The 23460-nt window shown below is 35.8% G+C and overlaps 2 protein-coding genes across 3 annotated transcripts; one reads left to right on the top strand and one right to left on the bottom strand.

Moving 5' to 3' along the window:
* Positions 1–1050: 1050 nt before the first annotated feature.
* Positions 1051–18230, top strand: LOC107685162 (uncharacterized). Its single transcript, XM_016481678.1, has 7 exons — positions 1051–1715; positions 3747–4779; positions 10608–10655; positions 11533–11652; positions 11794–12111; positions 13994–14174; positions 16107–18230. The coding sequence occupies exons 1-7, from the start codon at positions 1710–1712 to the stop codon at positions 16516–16518; spliced, it is 2118 nt and encodes a 705-aa protein (XP_016337164.1). The 5' UTR covers positions 1051–1709; the 3' UTR covers positions 16519–18230.
* Positions 18231–18914: 684 nt separating this feature from the next.
* LOC107685108 (SOSS complex subunit C-like) lies at positions 18915–20498 on the bottom strand. 2 transcript variants are annotated; one of them, XM_016481597.1, is made up of 5 exons: positions 20444–20498; positions 19868–20014; positions 19500–19599; positions 19268–19355; positions 18915–19177 (listed from the first exon to the last, which is right to left on the bottom strand). In XM_016481597.1, exons 2-5 carry the CDS (start codon positions 19890–19892, stop codon positions 19082–19084), a joined length of 309 nt encoding a protein of 102 aa, XP_016337083.1. In that variant the 5' UTR covers positions 19893–20014; positions 20444–20498; the 3' UTR covers positions 18915–19081. The 2 variants fall into 2 exon arrangements, with proteins under 2 accessions (XP_016337083.1, XP_016337084.1); XM_016481598.1 differs by lacking the exon at positions 20444–20498 and having other exon boundaries at positions 19500–19596; positions 19868–20021.
* Between the last annotated feature and the right edge of the window lie 2962 nt (positions 20499–23460).

The raw sequence follows: 23460 nt of genomic DNA, 5'->3' as shown, positions 1-23460 counted from the left end.
ATCTCGGATGCCCGTCCCGTGGCAGAAACGGCTAACCAAAGTTTCCATCAACATACCATGATGACTAGTTACTGTCAAATCTAAATTTAACCTAATTAATATAGACGGGTTCATCGAACGCACGCGCGTTACCATGGTCACGCGTCTGGCCCTAAGTTAACTTTCGGTCTGTGTTTGTTTATCGGTCAGACTCACCGTATATAATCATTATAATTATATTATAATATATTATTATAATCTGGTAGTGTAACTTTGTCGCATTTAAGTTTGGCCAAATAACGGTTCTTTTCTTCTACTGGTAACCCAAAATAATAATGACTAGACATAGTTTTAACTTGCTAGCTAATTTACTTGTTATTTATTTCGCTTATTATTAGAAATAATCTACTCTAGAGGGACTTTATTGTTGTTGTTATTGAATGTTTGCAGAAGTGTACCGGAAGTTAAGTTAGAGCCACAAAACCGCGCATGCGCAGTAACGTTTGTTTATGTTGTTGCCGTTGAAACTGTCTATAGGAACTCTGGTAACACTTTACTTGAAGGGGGCATTAAAAATTACATAACTGAGCGAATGACACTTAATGACAGTTGTCATAAACATGCATAAAAACCTTCATATTCAACCTTCAAAACATGTCATGATTATGTAGGTGTCACGTCATGATTATGAAGGTGTCATGTCATGGTTATGCACACCCCTTCAAGTAAAGTGTAACCGGAACTCTTTTAAACAGTGTAAGAAGCTTTCAAAATCTTTTTAATGTTTTTTTTTTTTTTTTTAGCGACAGTTTTTGCTATAGTAATTACAGTGTTCTTTAACTGCCCTGTTGAAAAAACCAGCATATGCTGGTTAGGTATGTTCTGATGCTGGTTTAAGCTGGTCCTTTGCTGGTTTATGCTGGTCCTTTTGCTGGTTTATGCTGGTCCTTTGCCAGCACATGACACCAGCTTAAACCAGCAAAGGACCAGCAAAGGACCAGCATAAACCAGCAAAGGCATGTTTTTTCAACAGGGTGAGATTTAAACATTGACGCTTATGTATTTGTTTTAATTCTTAAAAATGGTTTTAGGAAGCCACTGGCTAGACAAAACATAATGTTGTAACTATCAGCACAGTATAATTAAAGTACATATTAATTTTCTGTCTTCATAGGAAGCTCAAATTTGCGTCAGAACAAGCTGACGCACTCATTTTATGACTGAAATGCATTTGTGCTTCACTTTTGCTAACAAAAACTAAATTATGTATATTGTTTTTTTTTTATTAAGCATCTTTCGAATTAATGCAAAGAACAAAAGTATTTAATTGTTTTAAACACGTGTTGCAATTTTTCTACAGGGTCTTTAAGAACATTTGAAGTGTTCACCCAGGTTAACTTTCCGATATAAACGTCTTTTTCGCCACGAGTACAGCCTATTATTGTAAATACAAATGTATATTTTGACGGAAATATTGAGTGCTGTCATGCATGGTTGTGTAATAAACGAAATACAAAGCACATTGCCATAGCATTTATCTCGTACATGTACTTCCGGTGATAGCGGAAGTACCCGCCGCACGTCCATTAAAAGCAAAATTAATGGCTTTTGTATAAAATACTGTCAAATACAGAAGAAATTAAGAGTTTGCATTGACAAATGCTGCTTGATATCGAGCAAAGAGGCAGTGAGCACCGTGCGTGAGCGGACACCGGAGGTGATTCTCCCGTATGAAGGTACATGATGCTTTTTTCGGGCTCTTTGTGTTGATGCAGATCGTCAGACTGACGGGACGGGCTCTGTGTCAAAACCGAGACAGCTGCCTGTAGGGACAACATTTCTGGACGTCACAAACGCGACTATGAAGAGCAGAATCGCGGTGAATGTCGGCAGCTCGCTCGGCTTTCAGACAGAGTCGTGTTGTTTTGAAGATAAACAGACATCAGTGCGTTATGTGTCATAAAACTGACGAGAAGAGAGCTAATGTAGTAAACAATGGCTGTGGGCGGTGATCTTGTGTAGTTGTTGCTGATAGAAGTGTGTCTTCAGCTTATTCCCCTAATAAAAATAAATAAATAAAAGTACCTTGGTAATGCCATGTTTTTGTTTTGAATATTGTGATATGATATTAATATGCTAATTATTTAGTACGATTGCATATATTGAAATACCATCACTACACCATAATGTGACAGTACTTTGTTTTAAAGGACTAGCCGATCACACTGATACAAGTATAATCTATTGGCTAAAATATGTTGATTTACATGTATTTGCCTGTGCTTTTTTTTATTTACATTAATAATTTAGCAGATGCTTTTATGCAGTGACTTATAAATGAGGACACTAGATACAATCAAACCAATCGTATTTAATCAGCCTAACAATGTAATATTAAAGTAAAAATTTGATTTGAAAAATATAAATATCTTTGTGTTTGATTTGTCACTCTTTTGCTTTAAAGTCGACACGAACCCCATTTGTTTTCTAAATGCATCCTGATCTTATTGTGAACAATTAATGCTTTTTTAATTTGTACAAAAATGTAAAAACAAAATAATGTCATAACTGGATATTCAGATGAAACGATAAACAAAAAAGACATCTGCCTTCATCCAGTCGACAGTCTTCGGATTGAACCAAGTCTCACCCTGCATTATTTTCTTTTTTGATAATCGTTTTAATTGCAACTGACTGTTATCCATGTTATCCAGCTTGATTTAAGAATGATCCAAAGAGCGTCTTACAAGGAAATCTAGCTTTCTGTGCAAATAAGTTCAAATATTTTCAGTGTCACTTATTTATTTCATTAGTGACCCAAAAATAGGTCATAATGTTTCTTAATTTTTTAAACCGTTTCAAAACCCTAAAACATTCTATTTATTTCCAGGTTTAAATTTTGAATGTCCAGATTTTTAAAGTGTCATTCATGTCTTTAAATGATTCATGTCATTTGAATATTACGCAAAATACATACAATGTTAGGCCCAGAAATGTTGGAGACCTTTATGACGTTGTTTTGTAATTATTGAAACCTGTTAACATTTATTTATTAAATCGAAATACTTTTAAGTGGATGCTTAGATATTTGACCCTTTTTTGCTTGCTTACACACTGTTGCTTTTATTGTGTTGGTAAAATCAAGTTCGGCATTTGATTGAAAATTTAACATGAATGTCTTGTTTGATATGTCACAGTTTTGCCTTAATGTCAGTAAACTATTAAATCTATATGCTAAATGCATCTTGATGTTATTATGACCCTTATAGAAGTAAAACTGGTTTCAGCTGCCATTTCATGATTTTAAGTTTATTATATGCAAAAATAATTTGTAATGAAAAATGAATGATTAATCAATTTCATCATTTTATCATACTATAATGTCACATTACTTTATTGTAAAGGACTAGCCGATCACACTGATACAAGTATAGTAATCCATTGTTGATATGCATAAGTGTTCACCTGTGAAAATGCTTTTATTTCGCTTTTTTATTTGAAAAGATATGATCTTTTGTTAATGTGACAACTAATCATATTATCAGCCTAACAATTTAAACAATTGAACTGAAAAGTTGAATTGAAAATGTAACAAATACCTTATCTTATAGGTCACCCTTTTTCTTTAAAGTTGGCATGAAATGGAAATGCATCTTAATGATCTTATTGTGAATGTTACGGAAGTAAAATCGGTTGCAGATGCCATTTCAAGTTTATCATATGCAAAAAAACATGTATTGAAAAACGAATGAATTTTATTATCTCAGGGGAGGAGGCTCAACATGGAGGACTGCTTGCACACTTCCTCTGACAGCCTGGCTAAACTGGTGAAATGGGCCCACAGTCACGGAACAATCTGCACCTTGATCCCCAACCTCAAACACATGCTGAACGAGGGCTCTCACGGGACCCTCACGGCCCTGTGGGGCTGCAGCGCCGGGCACGCCTACCACTGGCCCCTTAACACCACCTGCAAAAAGGGAAACAGAGAACGCAACCAAGAAAGCCGAAGCATCAACACGGACAGCATGATTCAGGCAGTCGCCGTCATGCAGAACATCTCAGAGCGCTTCCTCGGCAGCGCCGCGAAAAACAAGGGCGATTTCAGTCAGATCCATGACTCGTGTGACATCTCCAACTGCAGCGAACCGTCCGAGATGGACGACAACGGCGAGGAGTACAACAGCCACCTGTACGACATCGTCTGCGAGTCCTCGGCTACCGACGAAGACGGCGACTCCGAGTTCAACCACACCTCCAGCGTCACGCACAGGAAAAGAACCGGAAAAGGAGCGGGAACCGAGGACAGCACTGACCTGGCGTCTAAGAAAATCAAACAAGAGAGAGGCGAAGACTATTACAGTGTGGCCAATCCTCAGATGCCCAGCAGCTCGGATGGGAACTGCTCTACCGGAGGCGTTACGCAGTCGCCCAAACCCAACGTCCAGAACAGACCATCATCCAGGTCTTCGATGTCCCAGAAGCCGTCCTCGTTTGACGGAGACTCCATGGCGGTGTCCTCGTCACCACTGGACAGCTCCCCTTCGTCCATGATCAAGCCCCTGCGTGCACCTTTCCACGTTACCCAGAACAAAATGCAGGTGAACTCGAACCCAGCTTGCAGTCAGAGTTTGGCGACCTTGCCCCATTCGGGAAGGATTGACTCTATGGGGGTGCTGCACAGGGACGAGTATCCCAGGTCTTCTTTGTCTTACGGAGAGGCTTCTATGGGTGTAAACCCTGAAATGGATCTTCTAGCAGCGCAGGAACTTAATACAGAAGCTCGAGCAGACAACACAGGTAAAGAGCCTTATCTGCACGAAATGTCCTGGAGTTTGTGATGAGAAGGGGTTGGGAATGTTGTTGCTTAAGTCACACTTAAAATTCTGAATGTCACTGCATTAGATAATATAATATCACATGCATGCGACTTCTGCAAATAAATCCTGCACAAGGTTTTCTTAGAACTGAGCCATTTTTGCAGTTACTTTTAACCAACTGGTGGTTTTTAGTTGTAGTAGCCTGTTGACACTCCTGCAGGGGCCGGTTGCATAAAAGGTTTAGACTAGTCTTGCAAGTTAGTCATCTATATTTTTTCTTTAAGATTGGTGATATGTTTTAAATTCGGTTACATAAAGACATAGATTAGTTAGATTAGAATCCAAAAAATAAGACCGATTACCGCTTGGCTAACTGCTGGTTGGTCAGACTAGTTCTTAAAGGGTTAGTTCACCCAAAAATGAAAATTCTGTCATTAATTACTCACCCTCATGTCGTTCTAAACCCGTAAGACCTCCGTTCATCTTCGGAACACAAATGAAGATATTTTTGATGAATTCTGAGAGCTCTCTGACCCTCACATAGACAGCAATATAATTACCACGATCAAGGTCCAGAACCGTAGTAAGGAGATCGGTTAAATAATCCATGTGACATCAGGGGTTCAACTAGGGCTGGGCGATATAGCTAAAAAATAAAAAAAATATATATATAAAAAATAAAAACATTTCATATCGTTCGGTATCGATAATTATTGACTATTTTATAACCTTTTTTAAAACAAAGCAATAGAATTTTTTTTACATTTAACCACTGTATTTTTAAATTAACACAATTTATTCAGACAAACAACAAATATTTTTGTTTTAACAATCAAACACAAAATAAAAATTAAACAAATATCTAATTTCTAATGTTATATATGCAGATTAAATAGGTCTTAAATAAACTTTTGGCTTGTCTCCCGAGGCCACAATGAGCAAAATAATGCAGCACATTTAAATTGTCAACGCAAGGAAGTAACTCTATAAAAAACCGTGGATTACGTTTAAATTAACAAATAAAAATCAAATATAATTTCGTAAAAAATGTTTATTTTAAATTCGACTAATATTCATTCTTTATTCACAATCTCCTCATCACAGGCAGGCACAGCACTCATTTCAGCATGTGTTAGTGTTTGTGTGTGCTGTCTGCGTCACTCATAGTATGTGCCTATATCATGCGCTATATTGAACATTTTTTCTATCGCCATCGAAGAAGGTGTACCGGCGTTAAATATTGATATCGTTTTATTGCCGAGGCCTAAGTAATTTTACGAAGCTACGAGAATACTTTTTGTACGCAAAGGAAACAAAAATAACGACTTTATTCAACAATTCGTCTCCTCCGTGTCACCCTGGTGCCATTTTGGAGAATATCCACTGAACGCAAACAGCGTATGCTATTCTGTGTCAGCTGCGTCACGCGAATACATTGTTTTCGTTCAAATCAAAACGTATCTGCGTGACGTTTCTGGACATTGATAGTGGTAATTACATTGCGTAAATTGTGTTCCAAAGATGAACGAAGGTCTTACGGGTTTAGAACGACATGAGGGTGAGTAATTAATGACTAAATTACATTTTAGGGTGAACTAACCCTTTAAAGTCGGCATGAAACGGAAGCGATTGTCTTTTCTTCTCTACTGTGACGTATATCCGAGTGAAACGGCATCTGAAATGAGAGGGCGGGACTTGATTTCGTCCTTCAGGAATTGATTGAATCGTTAGAAGCTGGGGCGTTGCTAACAAAATGGAAGAGAGAGAGAGAGAGAGAGAGCGAGCGAGCGAGCGAGACTGCCTGAATGACTGAGCTTAAGTCATATTCATGAAAAAAAATAGTTTGCGATGTCCTAAGAGTAATGTTGTCATAATATTCTAATATATTTTCAATCATAGCTCGTGACCGGAAGAGAAGAGGAGTCGTTTTGAGGGGGAGGAGAGGTTAACATTTTTGATTAAAGATTAAGAGGGCACATGAATAAAAAAAAAATAGTGAAGTGCACGGATAAATTATTTTTAATAAACACCTCAGTATTTCATTAAAAAATAAGAATTTTACATTTAGATTTCATGGTGACTTTAAGCCACCATCTTAAAGGGGTCATATGATGCTGCTAAAAAGAACATTATTTTGACTCTTAACTTTTATAAAGAATATCTCTTTGGATTTGAGACTTTAGTCTTTGCAACTTTACAGATTTTCTTTATGCACCAGGAGCTTGTAACACTCCAAAGAGAAAGGAACACTTGAAATCGCATCATATGACCTTTTAACACAGACTAAGTTTATGCAACTGGCCTCTGTCCTATTTATTAACACTTTTTCATTAAAAGTTCATACATACATACAATTACTTGAATACAACTTTTCTATGATAGGCGTTTTTAATTTCTGAATTAAAAATAATTTTGATATTAATGAAAGCATATGAAAGGGGCAAGTCAGTAATGCCAGGGTGGTACAACTTTACTGATATCATAATGAGGAAAAAACCTTGTTAAAAGAAGGAAATTCTTGAAAATAAAACCTTAAGTAGTTTAGCATAATCTTTTGTTATTATTTCTTAGAAAAAAATTATATTGGTTTTAATAAAACTGCTCCACTTAATATTTGAAATATTAGATTTTTTTAGAATATTTTTATTTAGCTTTAATTTATTTTTTAGTTTTAGTAATTTTAGTACTTCAACTTATTTTATTTCAGTTAGTTGAATGTGTAAAGACATGAAACGATCGGTCTGTGCAAGAAACTGAACAGTATTTATATAGTTTTTTACCTCTGATTTACTGCAATGTCCGAACTGTTCGAACTGTCCTGAGAGCGTTCTCAACAGCAGGCGCCTTCTTCTTCTTGCTTTACAGCGGATCGCAGACTTATAAGTGCATTACCGCCACCTATCTCTCAAATGGACCATTGACACTCTATCTACAATCTCAATTAGGAGTGTCAATCATTTTTGGGTGAACTATCCCTTTAAATATAAACTGTGCTTGGAAATGGATGGAATACACTTTTTAAAAAACCTTATAAATCCAACATGAATATCGGAGTACATTTCTAAGAACTAGAAAATCTTGGACACACTTATTTGTCACATTCTTTTCTATTGTTTTATTTTTTTAATCTTTCTTAATGTTTTGCTGGAAAGGCATGCTTGTGCAATATGTCTTTAAGATAAAGGACACTTGGATTGATATTTTGTTATCTAATGCAATGATATGTATTTCATGTTGGAGCGACGGGATAGTGTTTGAATTCATATTATTCTTAGTGTCGGCTGAGCATTTGTTTGCTTGAAATGAACATAAAACCTTTTAATGATCTCAGAGTGAACATGAAGGTGCTATAAATAATAGTAAAAAGTGAAATTCCAGTGTTGCTCAATCGTTCAGAGCTTTAGAACCAAAGCTGGTGCCTCATGAAATGTACATTCAGTTTGCTTTGAACATTGCTGAATGCAAATTGAATGCTTCTGCATAATTACTTAATCATGCGAGGTAATTTTGTGCCTAACAGCAATCACACTGAATGCAAATCAAATCATTTTAACCAGAAACATCTTAAATAGCCTGAACAAAAATCCATACTTATGATGTACTTGCATAGAAATAGTAAACAAACCCAAAAGGTTAGTATATTCTGCGTGTGTTTGTGTGAGTGCTGCCTCATATTGATCTTCTTAATGACATTTATGACGTTGTCTCAGTCAAGGCCATAAATTAGATTTATCACAACGCAGAAGTGTAACCCAACACTACACAATGGACATGACACAGACTGGGCGTTGTTTAAACCTCAGAAGTGATTCAAGCCTGGCAAAAAAAGAAGAATGCTGCATTCAGGCTATGATTTAAGCTGGGAGTGAACATTTGCTTTTTGCCTACATATTTTCTTTAAAGTAATAGTTGACTCAAAACTGAAAATTTGCTGACAATGTACCCACCCTCTGGCCATCCAAGATGTAGATGAGTTTGTTTCTTCATGGGAACAGATTTGGAGAAATGTAGCATTACATCAGTTGTTCACAAATGGATGCTCTGCAGTGAATGGGTGCCGTCAGAATGAGAGTCCAAACAGCTGATAAAAACATCACAATAATCCACAAGTAATCCACACCAATCCAGTCCATCAGTTAACATCTTATGAAGGGAAAATCTGCATGTTTGTAATGATCTTTCATTAAGATGTTTTTAACTTCAAATCATTGCTTTCTAAAAGTCCTTTATCCATAATATTGCTTTCTCCAGTGAAAATGCCATCTTGTCTGAATCAGGAGAGAAATATGTACAGATGAAGCACTGTTTAGAAGCCAAAACTGTTCTAAATAAATCTGTGGGTGGATTTTAATGTGAGAAGAAGACAGGAGATGGACTTTTTCACTGGAGGAAGCGTTATTATGGATTATGGCCAGAAACAACTGTTTAAAATTAAAACACCTTGTTTTTATTTGTTTCTTACAAACATGCAGCTTTTCGCTGGACTGGAGTGGTGTGGAGTACTTGTGGATTACTGTGATGTTTTTATCAGCTGTTTGGACTCTCATTCTGACGGCACCCATTCACTGCAGAGCATCCACTGGTGAGCAAGTGATGTAATGCTACATTTCTCCAAAACTGTTCTGATGAAGAAACAAACTCATCTGCATCTTGGATGGACTGAGGGTGAGTTACGTTTTGCAAATGTGATTTTTGAGTGAACTATTCCTTTAACAAGGAAAGAGAATGACTGCATTAAGGATAATACAGCTTTATGTAAATATGGATGCAGCATGTTGGTGCTGCTTATGGATTTTTGCTGCTTGTTCAGTGTAGTTAAGTGAAATGAGTAAATGCAACATAATACTTAGGCTAAACATTTTATCGCAATTTTATTGCATGCATCAATTGAAACATTTAAAAGGGAACATTTGCATCGGGACTAGAAGGATAATTTATTATTGGCCATAACTGGATGTATAGAAATCCAGATCCAGACTTTACACAGTCACATTAGAAACTGATTTAGGCCTTATTTAGTTACTTATTTATTAAATATCATGCATCCATGTAGTTTAAAAAAAAATTTTTTTTTAGTACTCTAATTTAAAAAACAAGAACAAACCAGAGCAAATTACTCCAGATTTATTTGTTGTTGAAAATTTTTTGATTTCATAATAACTGATTATTTCAGTTCAGCTCAAATGTTTTCCTCATTTTAATTAAGTTGATTGTACAACAGGTGAAACAAAAAGAAATCGTGCAGATATGACTTTCTCATATTTGTGATACAATTTCTTTTTATCATTACATTATTTCTGCTAACAGTTGCGACAAGAGGGCCAAGCAAAAAATATTAAACTAATATGTTTGACTTTGTGGTTCAGTGTTGTTGTTTTTTTCACTAATTCTAGATTTGTGCTTCATTATGATTATTTTTATGGTAAAATTCTATTTTCTCTCTACATGACATTATGAATAAATTCACTATGACACAGGCAGTTATTTAGTCTTGGTAAGCTAGTTAATGAGATGGCGTCCTCTCCCATTCTGCAATGAGGCATTAAGCTGTTTTCCCAAGAGACTGGGGATATTTGACATTTCAGTCAAGATGGAAATGGATGAGGCTGTTATTGCTTTAACTCCAAATAAACCGCACCAAAATAACAGGTGAGTTTTCTTGACACTTTCTCTCTTTATTGAGAGGAAAATGGATATGTGTAGATTTAATGTTGTTAATAAAGTGTCATATGATTATGTGTTTAAATGCTTAATAGATAATATTCATAATGTTTATGCGGACAAACTATAATTTTATTCTGTTTACAGGTTCACACGAGAAGATGGATTATGCTGTGATTTTGAAAGCCCTCCATGGTTAGTTTTTTTGTGCAAGAACTTGTTAAGCTCTAAAAATACTGCAGTTTTATATTAATTGGTAAATCTCACAGAACCTGTCAATAACCTATCCAGCTCATATTTACCTAAAATTAAAAGAAGAGAATAAGTAATTATTACTTAATAATAATCATTATTACATTGACTATTTTAAGAAACACTATGATTTATTTTTTTTCATTGTGAGATTTTTATGATAATTGTTGTAACACTCTTTATTAAGCTGTTACGAAAAATCATATTCTTCTTACTACAGTTATATATATTTATACTTTTATATATTTTTATTATAAAAATAGATATATATGTATTATTTACATAATAGTAGTAGTTTTGTACTGGTTTTAATTTTCGCTGAATTAAAAAAAACTTATAGTAATCAGAAATATGTTAAAATTGTGAGAAAAAAAAGTTAGAATTTGGCAGGAAAATGCTTATTTTTATGTAGAAATGCAAGCAATCTTAATGAATCTTTGTGGGTTTTTTTTTTAGCACAATACATTGACAGGTTTTGTGATATTCACCTTAACACTGCAGCTGTGCTGTGGTACACTAGTTGAATTTTTCCTCTGTATTTATTTTTATAATAAATGAATTTGCATGAGGCAAATGAGTTTGGAGGAAACTTTGCATCATGGCAAATAAAATAAAATTTCTCTGATGAAAATGGCTTTATTTGTCTGTGGACTTGCCAGTTGAATGAACTGAAATACAGACCAGTCCTTTACTGTGATGTTGTGTGGGAAATGCATTTGGTTTGAAGTGTTGTGCATTTGGTTTCTGCCAGCTGATTGTTCTGGACAGAAGAGTTCATCCTCTATTAAAGCTCCTAAAACGCTCATTTAATGTATTACAGAGCATCTGATTCCAGCTGCACACAGTTCAGAAGAGCAGTTCTGCCCGTCAGATCTCAGTCCAAGCAGTGAGAGGTATTTTGAAGAGAGAAAACACCTGGAAGAGTTTATAACAAGCATAGGTGAGCTAGCAGTCCAGTACAAATCTACATCAGTAGCAAATTCAACCGCAGCTATATCAGTTTATTGTAATTGTGATTGATGCGCTGTCAGATATGTCAACTGGGAAATTCTTTTTAATGTATGTCTCATTATTTATGCAGATACGATAACTCTACAAAACCTGCAGACGGTCATTGATCGAATCCTGGTCTTTCACGAGCGGACGCAGATGCCTCTGTCCAGTCCGGCTCGACTGGGAGAGCAGGAGCTGTTTCCTGGGAGCGGACTCTACCTGCCGCACTACAAACTGGCGTCCATGCTGCAGGAGTCCCGGCAGGACAGCATGAGACTCTTCCACCTGCTCTTCGAGCACTTCTTCAGCGAGGAGGATCTTAACGGGGCCGTCGCTTTTGGAAAGAGGGGAAAAGTACCTGATGGGAAAAAGATCTTGGACCGAAGAAGAGTGGATGGGATTATGTGTAAGTATTTGAAATGGGACAGCTGACTTTTACTGAACATCCTAAAATGATTTAGGGCTGCGCATTTTTCTAATTTTTTATAAATGTTTTAGATTTTTTTTAATCAATTTACAATTTTTGATGGAAGCCCGTTTCCACCACTGAATAAAAAATCAAAAAGGTAATTGTGACTTTTTATCTCAATTTTCGGACTTTTTTTCTCATAATTGCGTGATACAAACTCGCAATTCTGACTTTTTTTTCTCAGAATTGTGTGATATAAACTCGCAATTCTGTTTTTCTCAGTTTTTCTCTCGCAATTCTGACTTTATATCTCGCAATTCTGACTTTATATCTCGCAATTCTGACTTTATTAATCAATAAACAAAACTGACATTTTTAATTGTAAAAAATATTTCACAAAATATTACTGTTTTTACTATATTTTTGATAAAATCATAAGAGACTTATTTCAAAATCATTCAAAAATTTTATTGATCCCAAAACTTCAAACATTACAGCCTTTTGCTGATATTAAATATATAGCTTAATATTTATGTCTGTTCACGCTTAAAGGTGCACTAAGCGACTAAGCGAAACGATGTTGATATTTGAAAGCACCAAAACAAACACACCCATACCCATACCCTAACAGGACCTCGCCCTTATTTTGATAACTCTGCCCCACATGTACGTACACAACCCTGGCAGCGACGATGGATGTCTGCTGGCCGCAGTATATTCAAGCAAAAGCCAACACAGAAAATTTGTGTGAAAAAGCTAAATCAACGTAACTCACCGATCAAGAAGAAACAAAGCAACCTCGGCGTCCTATTCCCTTCCGCTCTTTGAGTTTCTCCACCACTGGAAAGCTGCGCCAATATTTACGCGGGTATGATTGTATTTGTAACCCTTCATTTTAATGTTTCGTTCCTCCAAAATGTTCCTCTTTTTTTTTTTAATCTGCCATCTCTCGCTATCTCTAGTCGTTATGTTTGATATTTTCCTCTTTTTTTTTTATCTGCCATCTCTCTCTAGTCGATCTGCTAATATCCATCCTGTGCACTCACTGAGCGCTCTCTCTTCTCCCCATCATTGCTAGACACGCCCCTTACTGCTGATTGGCTGCAAGTGTGTTTGGGACTCGGTCTGACACTGTGGTCAAAAGTGTTTTTCAAAAATCGCTTAGTGCACCTTTAATACAAACAATAATTTCATAAAGCTGTGAAATGTGTGATTGGCCTTTGGAGACTTCAAAGATGCTATGTTTACATAAATGGACCATGGTGAAAGCATGATACGACTGAATGCAAACATAACTAAAAAAAAAAAAAAAAACTAATTAGGGATGTTCTACACTGTTTTTCACTAAATGATGAAGGAATTTTTGTAATTTTTTTTATTATTTAATTACGCTGATATAACAATGCATAATATTAAGAAACAGTCATGTATACATATATTTTTATTCAAACATTACAATACATGAAAAATGCCACATGGCTTGAGTTTTGAGTGATGATACAAACACATCACTGAGTCAGTTTGAATCGGTTCATTGAACCTGACTGATTCACAGAACTGATTCAACTTTAACACAGTTTTGCTACTGAAATTTAAGTCAGAGTTCATTGAACCTGACTGATTCACAGAACTGATTCAACTTTAACACTGTTTTGCTACTGAAATGTAAGTCAGAGACTATTAAAACATTACTTAACATTACTTAAATTTAATAACATGCACTTAATAAAAGTGCATTCAATCATTTTAGTTTATATTGTGAATATTGTTTATATTACAGTGACTTGTGTGACTATTGTTTGTTTCAAAGCCTTCAGCCTTCAGTATTTTCCCCTAAAATATTTTTAATTAAAATGTAATTTTCTTTTTTTCCTTGCAGCATATGTTCTGCGTTGTTCTACTATAGACGGATGGACACCTGTGGAATCATCTAAGCTGAAGAAGGCCTGTATTAATAAATGCAGGCTTCGAATCGGTCAGAAAAAGAAGCAAGAATCTTCTCAAGAGTCCTTTATTTTTTGTGACGAACAATCTTCAGGCAAAAATGACCCTTCCTATATGTAACTGCTGATTTCCAAAAATTTCCATTCACGTGCAAATGTTATTATTATACATACGGCTGAAAGGAAACACAATGTTTTGGCCAGTGGTTTAATGGAAGCTACCGGTCAGTGTCTTGGACATAAACGATTCAGTTTGGAATCGTTTAAAATTGATTCAGTTTAGCTACAGCACTAACAGATGAAAGATTCACAGTCAGACACATGAACTATTTCCATTCATTTCAACAAAACCAACATTATCTATACTGTGATAGTTACTGACTATTGACATGTTTAGTCAACATAAACCTGTTTATAACCATTTAAACCTTTAAAATAGTCTAGTACTTATTCATATTAGTATTCATGTAGCATTGTAACAATCCAGACAAGATATTTTGAGTTTTGTCAAACCATTTTGATGGTTTTTACTCATACCCAATATCTTTAAATATAAAAATGTGAATTATCACTATATCAAAACCACCTTAAACTGTATTTTATTGCTTTTTCTAACTTTTTTTTCCTCTGCTGGTTCCGTGGGATGATCTGTTTCATCACTCTGCATCACACTAAATTGACAATAGCGTCATTCCTTGTCCATGACTGACAGAAAAATGTTTATTAGCATCCTACAAAGTTTTATTACTCCACTGTTTCTTAATACATTTGTAATTTTTACCCAAGTGAAATCATGTAGAGCAAACATCATATAACAGCGTATAAAGTTACTGCCAGAAATGTGAGATTAGGTTACTACTCAATATAAACAACCAGACAATTAACAACTTCTCCGTTCACGATATCCCAAAATGTCTTACTATGAGATGTTGCAGTGAGTGTGTAGTGAAAAGGTTACTCAAGGGCTCCCATATTTACGATATTTAATGGTATTCTTTGGATGGCATTAGTAAAGCAGACTCTAAAAGGCCGGAAGGCTCAGTAAGTCAGATCACTTTTCACAACCAAGTATTATGTTTCTTATAAAAACTGGCATCTGGTAGGTATATCACATTGTCCGTAAGTGTTTAACGTAAAGGAAAAAAAATGACATTAGCATTTATTATGGTTATGAAAGGTCAGTCTTTTCATAATGGTTAGAAAGTTTTCACCTGACCGGTTTTAAGTGTTTTGTTTTTGTACCTACTACCTACACACTGATGCTGAACTTATTTTAGCACTTCTACGAAGACTGATGTTCATTTTCAAGTGTGTAAATACTCCATCATCCTGGTGTGTCTTAAGTGGTCTTATTTGTCAATTTCTGATGCGTTATAATAAAATCAATGACCAAATGTTGTTTGTGATCCATTTTTGCCTTGAATCAATTGTAGTTATTTAGCTTTTTTTTTTTTTTGCAGCATATGTCCACTTCTTTTATAAGATAGGAGTTTTTTTTAATGACTGATTCTTTATTCAATGTATTTTTATTACTGAATCTTGCTTTTACCAGTCTGCATCAATCATTTGGTGGCATTACTTTGAGGTATGGTTTTTTTTCAGTCTTTAACTTTATGCTTTTTAATGAAATCACAAAATGAATGTATTTGAGTAGGCCATGGTAGAAGTAGCAAAAATAAACCCACTAAAAGAAAAGGCATTTAAAGATTTAAATTTAAACCTCTCCAAATAAAGGCAAATAAATCGGTCCAAAAGGGTAGTTTTTATCAAGTAACAAAAACTAACAACAAAAGAAATGATAACTGGAACACATTTGACAGTTTTACATGGCAATCAAAATAAATTGTACTGGAAAGAGAAGTGATGTGTTTTGAGATGTTACTACATTGAAAAGATGTACACAATTTAGATGTATCTCTCTATGTATCTGACACACCCATTTCAGGTCTTGGAGTCTCTATCAATGAGTTGATGAGTAGATTCAGGTGAGTTTGTTTAGGGAAACATACAAAATGTGCAGAATCGGGAGTACTTGGGGACTAGGGTTAGGAACCACTGCCTTAAACCAGTACTGAACTGTATGTTTACCTGCCCTGTGCAGGACTACAAGGAATATGCTCAGCGCAGACCTCAAGCAATGCTCTTTGAAGATGCCCCCTTTTATCTGTCCATCAAGCCTGTGGTCAGCCTCGCTGCCCCGCATTGGTACAACTGCCAAGCTCTGGGAAAGAACAAATTAGCAAAGATGGTGAAGACCATGTGTGAGAAAGGCAACATTCCAGGGAGAAAGACCAATTTCAGCGTTTACCAGAGTTGCAGCTCCTTGTCCGAGGCCCAGAGCAATCAGCTAGTCCTGATCTGCAATGACCTCAGGCAACAAGCCGTCCAGTCAGGGAGTTCCCATCCTGGCAGCACCAACTTTGTCATTGCTGGTTCTTTTGACTCTACTGACTCTGCTTAAAGCTGAAGTGTAATTTTTGAGCCACTAGTAGCACCAAACCAATCTGCTGTTTCCGAACAAGTTTCCCAAACACTTCTTCCGTCTTCCATTTTTTTGGACAAGCAGGTAGTCCTGGCCCAAAAGGCATTTGTTGAGCAAGAAGTTGATGTTTTGGACGGCTTAAACCAATGAGTCAAGGTTCGGATGATTAGAATGATTCAGTTAGCCACTGTAGACAGATGCCTAGACCAGGAGTTACCAACCTTTTTGACATGAAGTGCCATTTTTATTTGTTTTTTTTCCCCCATTTAAAATTAGCTGTTCTCTGATATAGTTATCTTTGCCAAGTGATTTTTTGGAGGGCTCTTCAAAGCCTCAAATGTCTGCTGCCTTTTGTGTCACTCAGGATAGTCGCTTGTGAAGGGCTTGGGACTGTGCGTGTTCTTGTGGTGCCATCAGCCAATCAGTGTTGTCAGCATGTCACAATGTAATTTTGCAGTGGCTCCAGAGTTAATAGTCACATGGCATTCACAGCTCAAATAATTGGATCAGAAAAAAATCTTTATCTAGAACTGTCCATGTTCAAAGATAGTGGATACTTCCAGAGGTCTTGCACCAGCTGAGCAACTGCCATTTGGATAAATGGGAATGCTAATGCATATATCTCTCTTTAGGTATGGCTTGAATAAACCAATGAAAGGGCCACAGAGCCACTGTGTCTACACTCCTCAGAAAATCAATCTATAAATTGCTGCGTGGGATAGGAGAAAGTATTTTACCACTGAAAAAAATACATATGGCAGCTTTAAATTCAATTGTATGACTGACTTAGGCAATCTTGTTTCATGTCTCAATGCTCTGTTCTTTTAGGTAAGCAAAGTCTCAATTGTTGTTTCTGTCAATATGTATGAAACTACAATGTTGTCTTTTTGTCTTGATTATATTATAATTACACTTGTCTTATGTGCAATGCAAAATGTTCTTTATCCAGTGCAGTATTAAGTCAGCTTAAGGCATTTGGATGCTAATTTTGTGTTAAGGTATTTTTACTGTGTACGGCAACAATTATGAGTTTGACGATGAAGCTAATACCGTATGTCGATCCAGTTATTCCGTATTTGTTGTAGACATATGAATGTAGTGGAACTAATCCTGCTATCTTTCGTATATATTCCTGTTTTGAAAATGTTCTGTGTTAGTGTAGATGTTCTCTTCAATAGCACTTATTGGATACGTTACATTGTTAGATGCTGTGTGTTAGATTTATTACAGATATGTGCCTGCTCAACATATGTGCCTGATATTATATCATTTATTCTAGAACATACACAACGAGGATTATTTAAGGTTACAAAAACAAACAAAATGGTTAAAAAATAAAGTTGAGAAACAAATATACAACCATAAATAAAGCAACCCTGCAATATGAATACGGTCAGATTTTTTTTCTTTCTGGTTTTTATCTCACATGGCTCAGTTTTAGAACTACGAAATTATTTGTGGACCACACAATTCCACTAACACGACATTTTAAAAAATTTTTCAGCTCCACTGATTATTCCATATCACAATTAGTTGCAAATATGAACTGTATTACAACGCTATAGACCAATTTCTGTGTTTTCCAACAGTGATGACGTTTTTTTGTGGGCGGAGCTTATCTGGTGGCAGAACGTGACAGCTTTAAAATAAAAGAATAAAAAAAGGTAATTTTGAGTTTATATTTCAAAATTCAGACTTTTTTCTCACAAATTCCGAGATTATATTTCACAATTCTGATAAGAAAAATCAACTCGTCATTCTCTTTTCCCCTCGGCTCAGAATCACGAGTTTATAATCCCACACTTCTGGCTTATTTTCCCTCAGAATTGACAAACTCGCAATTGTTGAGTTAAATTGAGTTATAAAATCCGAACTAGGAGATATAAACTTCAAAAAAAAGTCAGTATTGTGAGAAAAAATAGGTAACTGTTATAGGTTGAAATAGTAGTCTATTTCATGCTGTAACTGCAGGAATAATTCAATATGTCTCCTATGAATTGCATATGCGAATATTATGTAGACATATTATTTAAATCAAATTTAGGCCTTAAAAGTAGGGTAATCATAGCAGGTTTCATCCATAGTCCGTCCATTTAAACGTCTGCGTTTCGCTTCAAATGGTGTCTTTGGTGATTTGCATTCTGATTCTGACATCTAAAGGTACAACAAACTTTTTTTTACTTATTCCATGGATTTGACCCGTTTCCCTCCACTTGTTCCCAGTGTTTTTCTGCCACCACAATGCACGCACAGCTGCATGTGACGTAACTGTGTTGTCTACTCTGTTAGTTCCCCTTGTGTTAGCCCTGCCTTTGTAGCTCCCTTGTTAGTTTATATATATAAAATGACAGCACAAATAGTTACGTTTTCTCCATTTTATGTAAAATCATGAAAAAATACTGACTAGCATACAGCAATCTAAAAAACAAAAACCTTTACATTAATGAAAAATCTAAGTCATCTAGCATGTCCACATTAGAACTTCGACTCGAGTAGCAAGTTTTTCCAAAACAGTAAGTCAGTCCTTATAGCTAATGTTTATTTACTCCGGGTCGAGTCTGGGCAACACAGGCAGTATAAGGTTACCAAAGGAGGAATCCTGAGTGATGAAGAAGCCGGATGAGTGTGCATGTGCATGCTGAAACCAAACCAGAGAAAAATACGCATCTGAAGGACATTATCAAGAATAAACGAATGCTAAAAACTCCCAACATGAAGCTTACAGTACCTGTAAAGCTGCTTTCTGCTGTGCTGCAATGTGCTGCTGTTCGGCCTGATCCCTGAACTCCTTTACTGCTGGTCGAGAGAGTGGAATGCTAGGAAAGAAAGGACAAGTACTGCATAAGTTATGAGTATGCAAAAAGTAGATTATTGCTAGGACAGATACTAACTTAACAGCAAGAGAGAAACCCTGTAAAACACAGATATGTTTATAGTGCTAGGTGTGGTTAAAGCAGTACCTGGCTCCTGGGTTATTCATAGACTGGCTCTGTATGAGGCGTCTCTTCTCCTTATCGAGCTCAGCTAGAATAGCAACCCTGTTTTTGTTTTGAAAACCTACTGAGGTCAGATGTACAGATTAAAATTAAGCAACCAGTGAAATTGAAAATTCGCAAATCTAATAGAACAGCGCGAGAGAGCGACACAACGACTGATTAAAGCTTCATTCGTCAATGTGTGACGGGCTACTTTGTGTATACTTTGTCATTTTTTAGGGATTTACTTTGAAAATGATTTTAACGGTAAATGTCACAATCCACGAGCTTTAAATTAATATCAGAAATGACAGTCCAGCTGTTTCTGGCGTCTGATATGCTACAGTATTTACCTTGTCCGGGCGGATTCGCGGCCATTTTACATACTCTAAATCTAAATGTGAAACAGTAGAAACTACTTTAAAAATCTACGCCAAATGAATAAATTGAATGTAAAACGGACACACGGTGTCCTATGCTCTGATAGAAGAAGCAGCTCTCTCTCTCTCTCTCTCTCTCTCTCTCTCTCGCTCGTGAAAAGTAGGGTAATCATAGCAGGTTTCATCCATAGTCCGTCCATTTAAACGTCTGCGTTTCGCTTCAAATGGTGTCTTTGGTGATTTGCATTCTGATTCTGACATCTAAAGGTACAACAAACTTTTTTTTACTTATTCCATGGATTTGACCCGTTTCCCTCCACTTGTTCCCAGTGTTTTTCTGCCACCACAATGTGCGCGCAGCTGCATGTGATGTAACTGTGACGTCTACTCCAAATTGGTCTATTTTGCTGTATTGTTAAATTTTGCCTTTGGAATTGAGAAAAAGATTTTGTTTTTGTAAACTATTGTGGTTATTAGATGGTACTGAACCTGAATCTTGATAGAAGAAGCAGCTCTCTCTCTCTCTCTCTCGCTCTCTCTCTCTCTCACTCTCTCTCTCGCTCGTGTTCTTCGGTAAGAGCTCGTCGCGCTGCAGCGCCGCCTGGAGAACTGGAGCGACTGAACGCTTGGACTGCGGGTGAGTGTGTTTGCTTCTTCTTCTTCTTTTAATTTTAATTTTATTGGCGGTTGGCAAACCAACTTAAAGGTAAAGAGTGTGTTTGCTTGCGCTACATTTTAAAAATAAATACAAATTACATGAATGAACACGAATAGGCAAAAACAATAAATCATCAATAAATGTTTAGGTTTCAGGATTTTGTTTTATTCCAAACTTTGTATAATGACGATTCTCAGCTATTTTATGAAAGACAGTGTTGGGCTCGATACTCCAAAAATGTAATTTATTACTCGTTACTAGTTACTCCTTTCAAAAATAATATTATTACTTATTACTATCTGGCAACAGTAATTAGTTACACTACTAGTTACATTACTTTTCCTTCACGCCCTGTTTTTATACAGTCTATGTTCACACGCCCCACAGTAGTTGTAATTGTGTATCTTCCCCATAAAATTATTCATAATTTGACCAAAATCTACATTGGACCGCAGTTTTTACAAACGCTCAATGTAACGTCCACATCTGTGTTCAGATCAGCTTTTCTCCTGACAAAACCAGTGCAGTGGCGATATTTCCATCCCCTGAATGTAAGCTTTTCCATATTCCAAGCTTTCCTGATGCACTGCTGGCTTCATGTGCCTGTGCGAGTCGTGAAAATGATGAAAATAAATCTAGGAATTATTAGATTGAGAGATTTCAACTCAGTAGGGGTTGAGGCATCAAAAGTAACCAAGTAACGAGCAGTGTTGGGGAAAGTTACTTTTAAAAGTAATGCATTGAGAGTTGTCAATCAATAAATTGGAAAAAAAAAAGTAACTTGCGTTACTTATTTGAAAAAGTAACTCAGATATTCTCTTGTAAATTAAAAAAGTAATGCGTTACTTTACTAGTTACTTGAAAAAAGTAATCTGATTACGTAACTCACGTTACTTGTAATGCGTTACCCCCAACACTGGTGACGAGCTGTTTTATGGAGGGTAACTGTAATATTAATAGTAATTAGTTACACTACTTGTTACTGCAAAAAGTAATATTATTACAGTAACTAGTTACTGCCCAACACTGATGAAAAATATAACAGAATGATTTGATATACGATTTTGCTTTATGCAGTATGTGTGTAAAATGGAGGTTCTCAGGAGGTTAATGACACTGAAAATACATTTTCAATGTAGTTCAGAGGGATTTTAATTCTGATACATGGTGTTTTAATCATGGATAGACATGGTAAGTGTTAAACAGAAAAGAAAGGACAAACAGAAAAAAAAAAATGAACAAACGCAAACACTACAGTCTGCCTCATCATATGAAAACATGGACACATTTATACATTAGTGAAGGGTTTCATTTGTGAAAAAACATGGCAATTTTCAGAAAGGTACAAAGGAGCACTAATGTTCATTTACATTTATACAAGATAACATTGACTGGCTATACCTATACGTACACAGCTATATGAACTCATTGTTCATTATCTTCTTTTTTGACAAAAGTAAAACCTGAAAATCATTTGCATGTGTCAGAAATCGAATGGAGGAAAGGGTCTGGAATATGAACAGCGTTTGAATATGAACAACTAAAACTGGGAAGGTATGACCAAGTTTTGGATGGCACAGGTGAGGAACCCTGCATTATCATGTCTTCTCTACAGCAACTGAGAAATATTGCAGGCATATGCATAATTTGGAAGATGTGGTTTTGACAATATTAAAAATCAAAAGACAGCTCCAAAACAGCTGATGAAAGACAAGAATGCAATAATGTGAATCAGGAGTCGTCTAGCAGATTGCTTGCAGTCATGCAGCTAAATAATCTTTACTATTAGTTATGAGGATATTCACATAAAAAGGCCCTGAGTAGAGAGATGGTTATTAAGGCATAACAAGGTGAATAAGCAGTTTATTTCATGAAGGTCTTGAGGAAACATCGCCCTTTTCCACACTTTTATTAAACGGGTTGTACAGGCACACACTTAACCAGCTGTTTGATAGTGAAATATAAATATATGTGCTGTGAAATGTAGGGCAGATCAGAAACCTTCAGCTATAAAATGTCAAAAATATCACATGGCTTCATGACTTTGTGTGATGGTCTGTTTAGTGATGAATAAAAGCTGCATTCGACAAGCATATTTGAGAGTCTGGGAAAGATATGATTATTAAGTTCCTTCATTGTCTGATATATTAAATAAAACTGAATACAATCAGACTAAAGCTACTGGCAGATTACATGCAGCAGGTTTTTCATTTTTCATCTAGGCTATTGTTAATGCTTAATCTGTGTTTAAGAAAGCAGACTTCCACTGTGCACAGCGAGGAATCATTTGAGCTGTTTTGTGAAAAGGCACTATGTAAAATGAAGTCCTAAAAAGCAGCCTGTCCTCTCTTAAATAATGCCTAAAAGTCTGTATTAAGCACCTGTGCCAACCAAATCATGGCTTCAGCCAAACCTAAAGACCACCTCGAGTTGATGAATTTGTTTTTGCACTTTTGACTAATTTGATCTACCCTAGAAACATTTTAGATCACATTTGATACATTTTACTTGCCTTCAAGAAGGAATAGGCATTAATATAGACCACATTATGCCAGTGAATCACAAACAGAGTCACACGTCATATTTCACCCCAAAACCTCAAAATGTAAAAAAAAATGTATATATATTCTATATCAATCTAATTTTTGATTCTCATTACTGTAAATTTTTGCTACTAAAAAGAAACCAAACTAATTCTTAAAAATGGAAAATTATTACAGTAATGAGAATGAGATTTTCCTTGCATTACACATAATGATGTAAGATTATCTTTATAGTTTATGAAAAACATTTTATATAAACAAAAAAAAAATCTCAGTGTAAACTGCTACAAAAAAATCAAGCTGTAATATGATTATTGTAAGCAAAGTAATATTACAGTAATGAGAATGAGTTTTCCCCTTTTATC

The sequence above is a fragment of the Sinocyclocheilus anshuiensis genome, unplaced genomic scaffold, assembly GCF_001515605.1.
Source record: "Sinocyclocheilus anshuiensis isolate Anshui unplaced genomic scaffold, SAMN03320099.WGS_v1.1 scaffold914, whole genome shotgun sequence".
Taxonomy (NCBI): domain Eukaryota; kingdom Metazoa; phylum Chordata; class Actinopteri; order Cypriniformes; family Cyprinidae; genus Sinocyclocheilus; species Sinocyclocheilus anshuiensis.
Note: the sequence above shows the minus strand (reverse complement) of the source record. Positions and strands in the feature narration are given on the sequence as shown.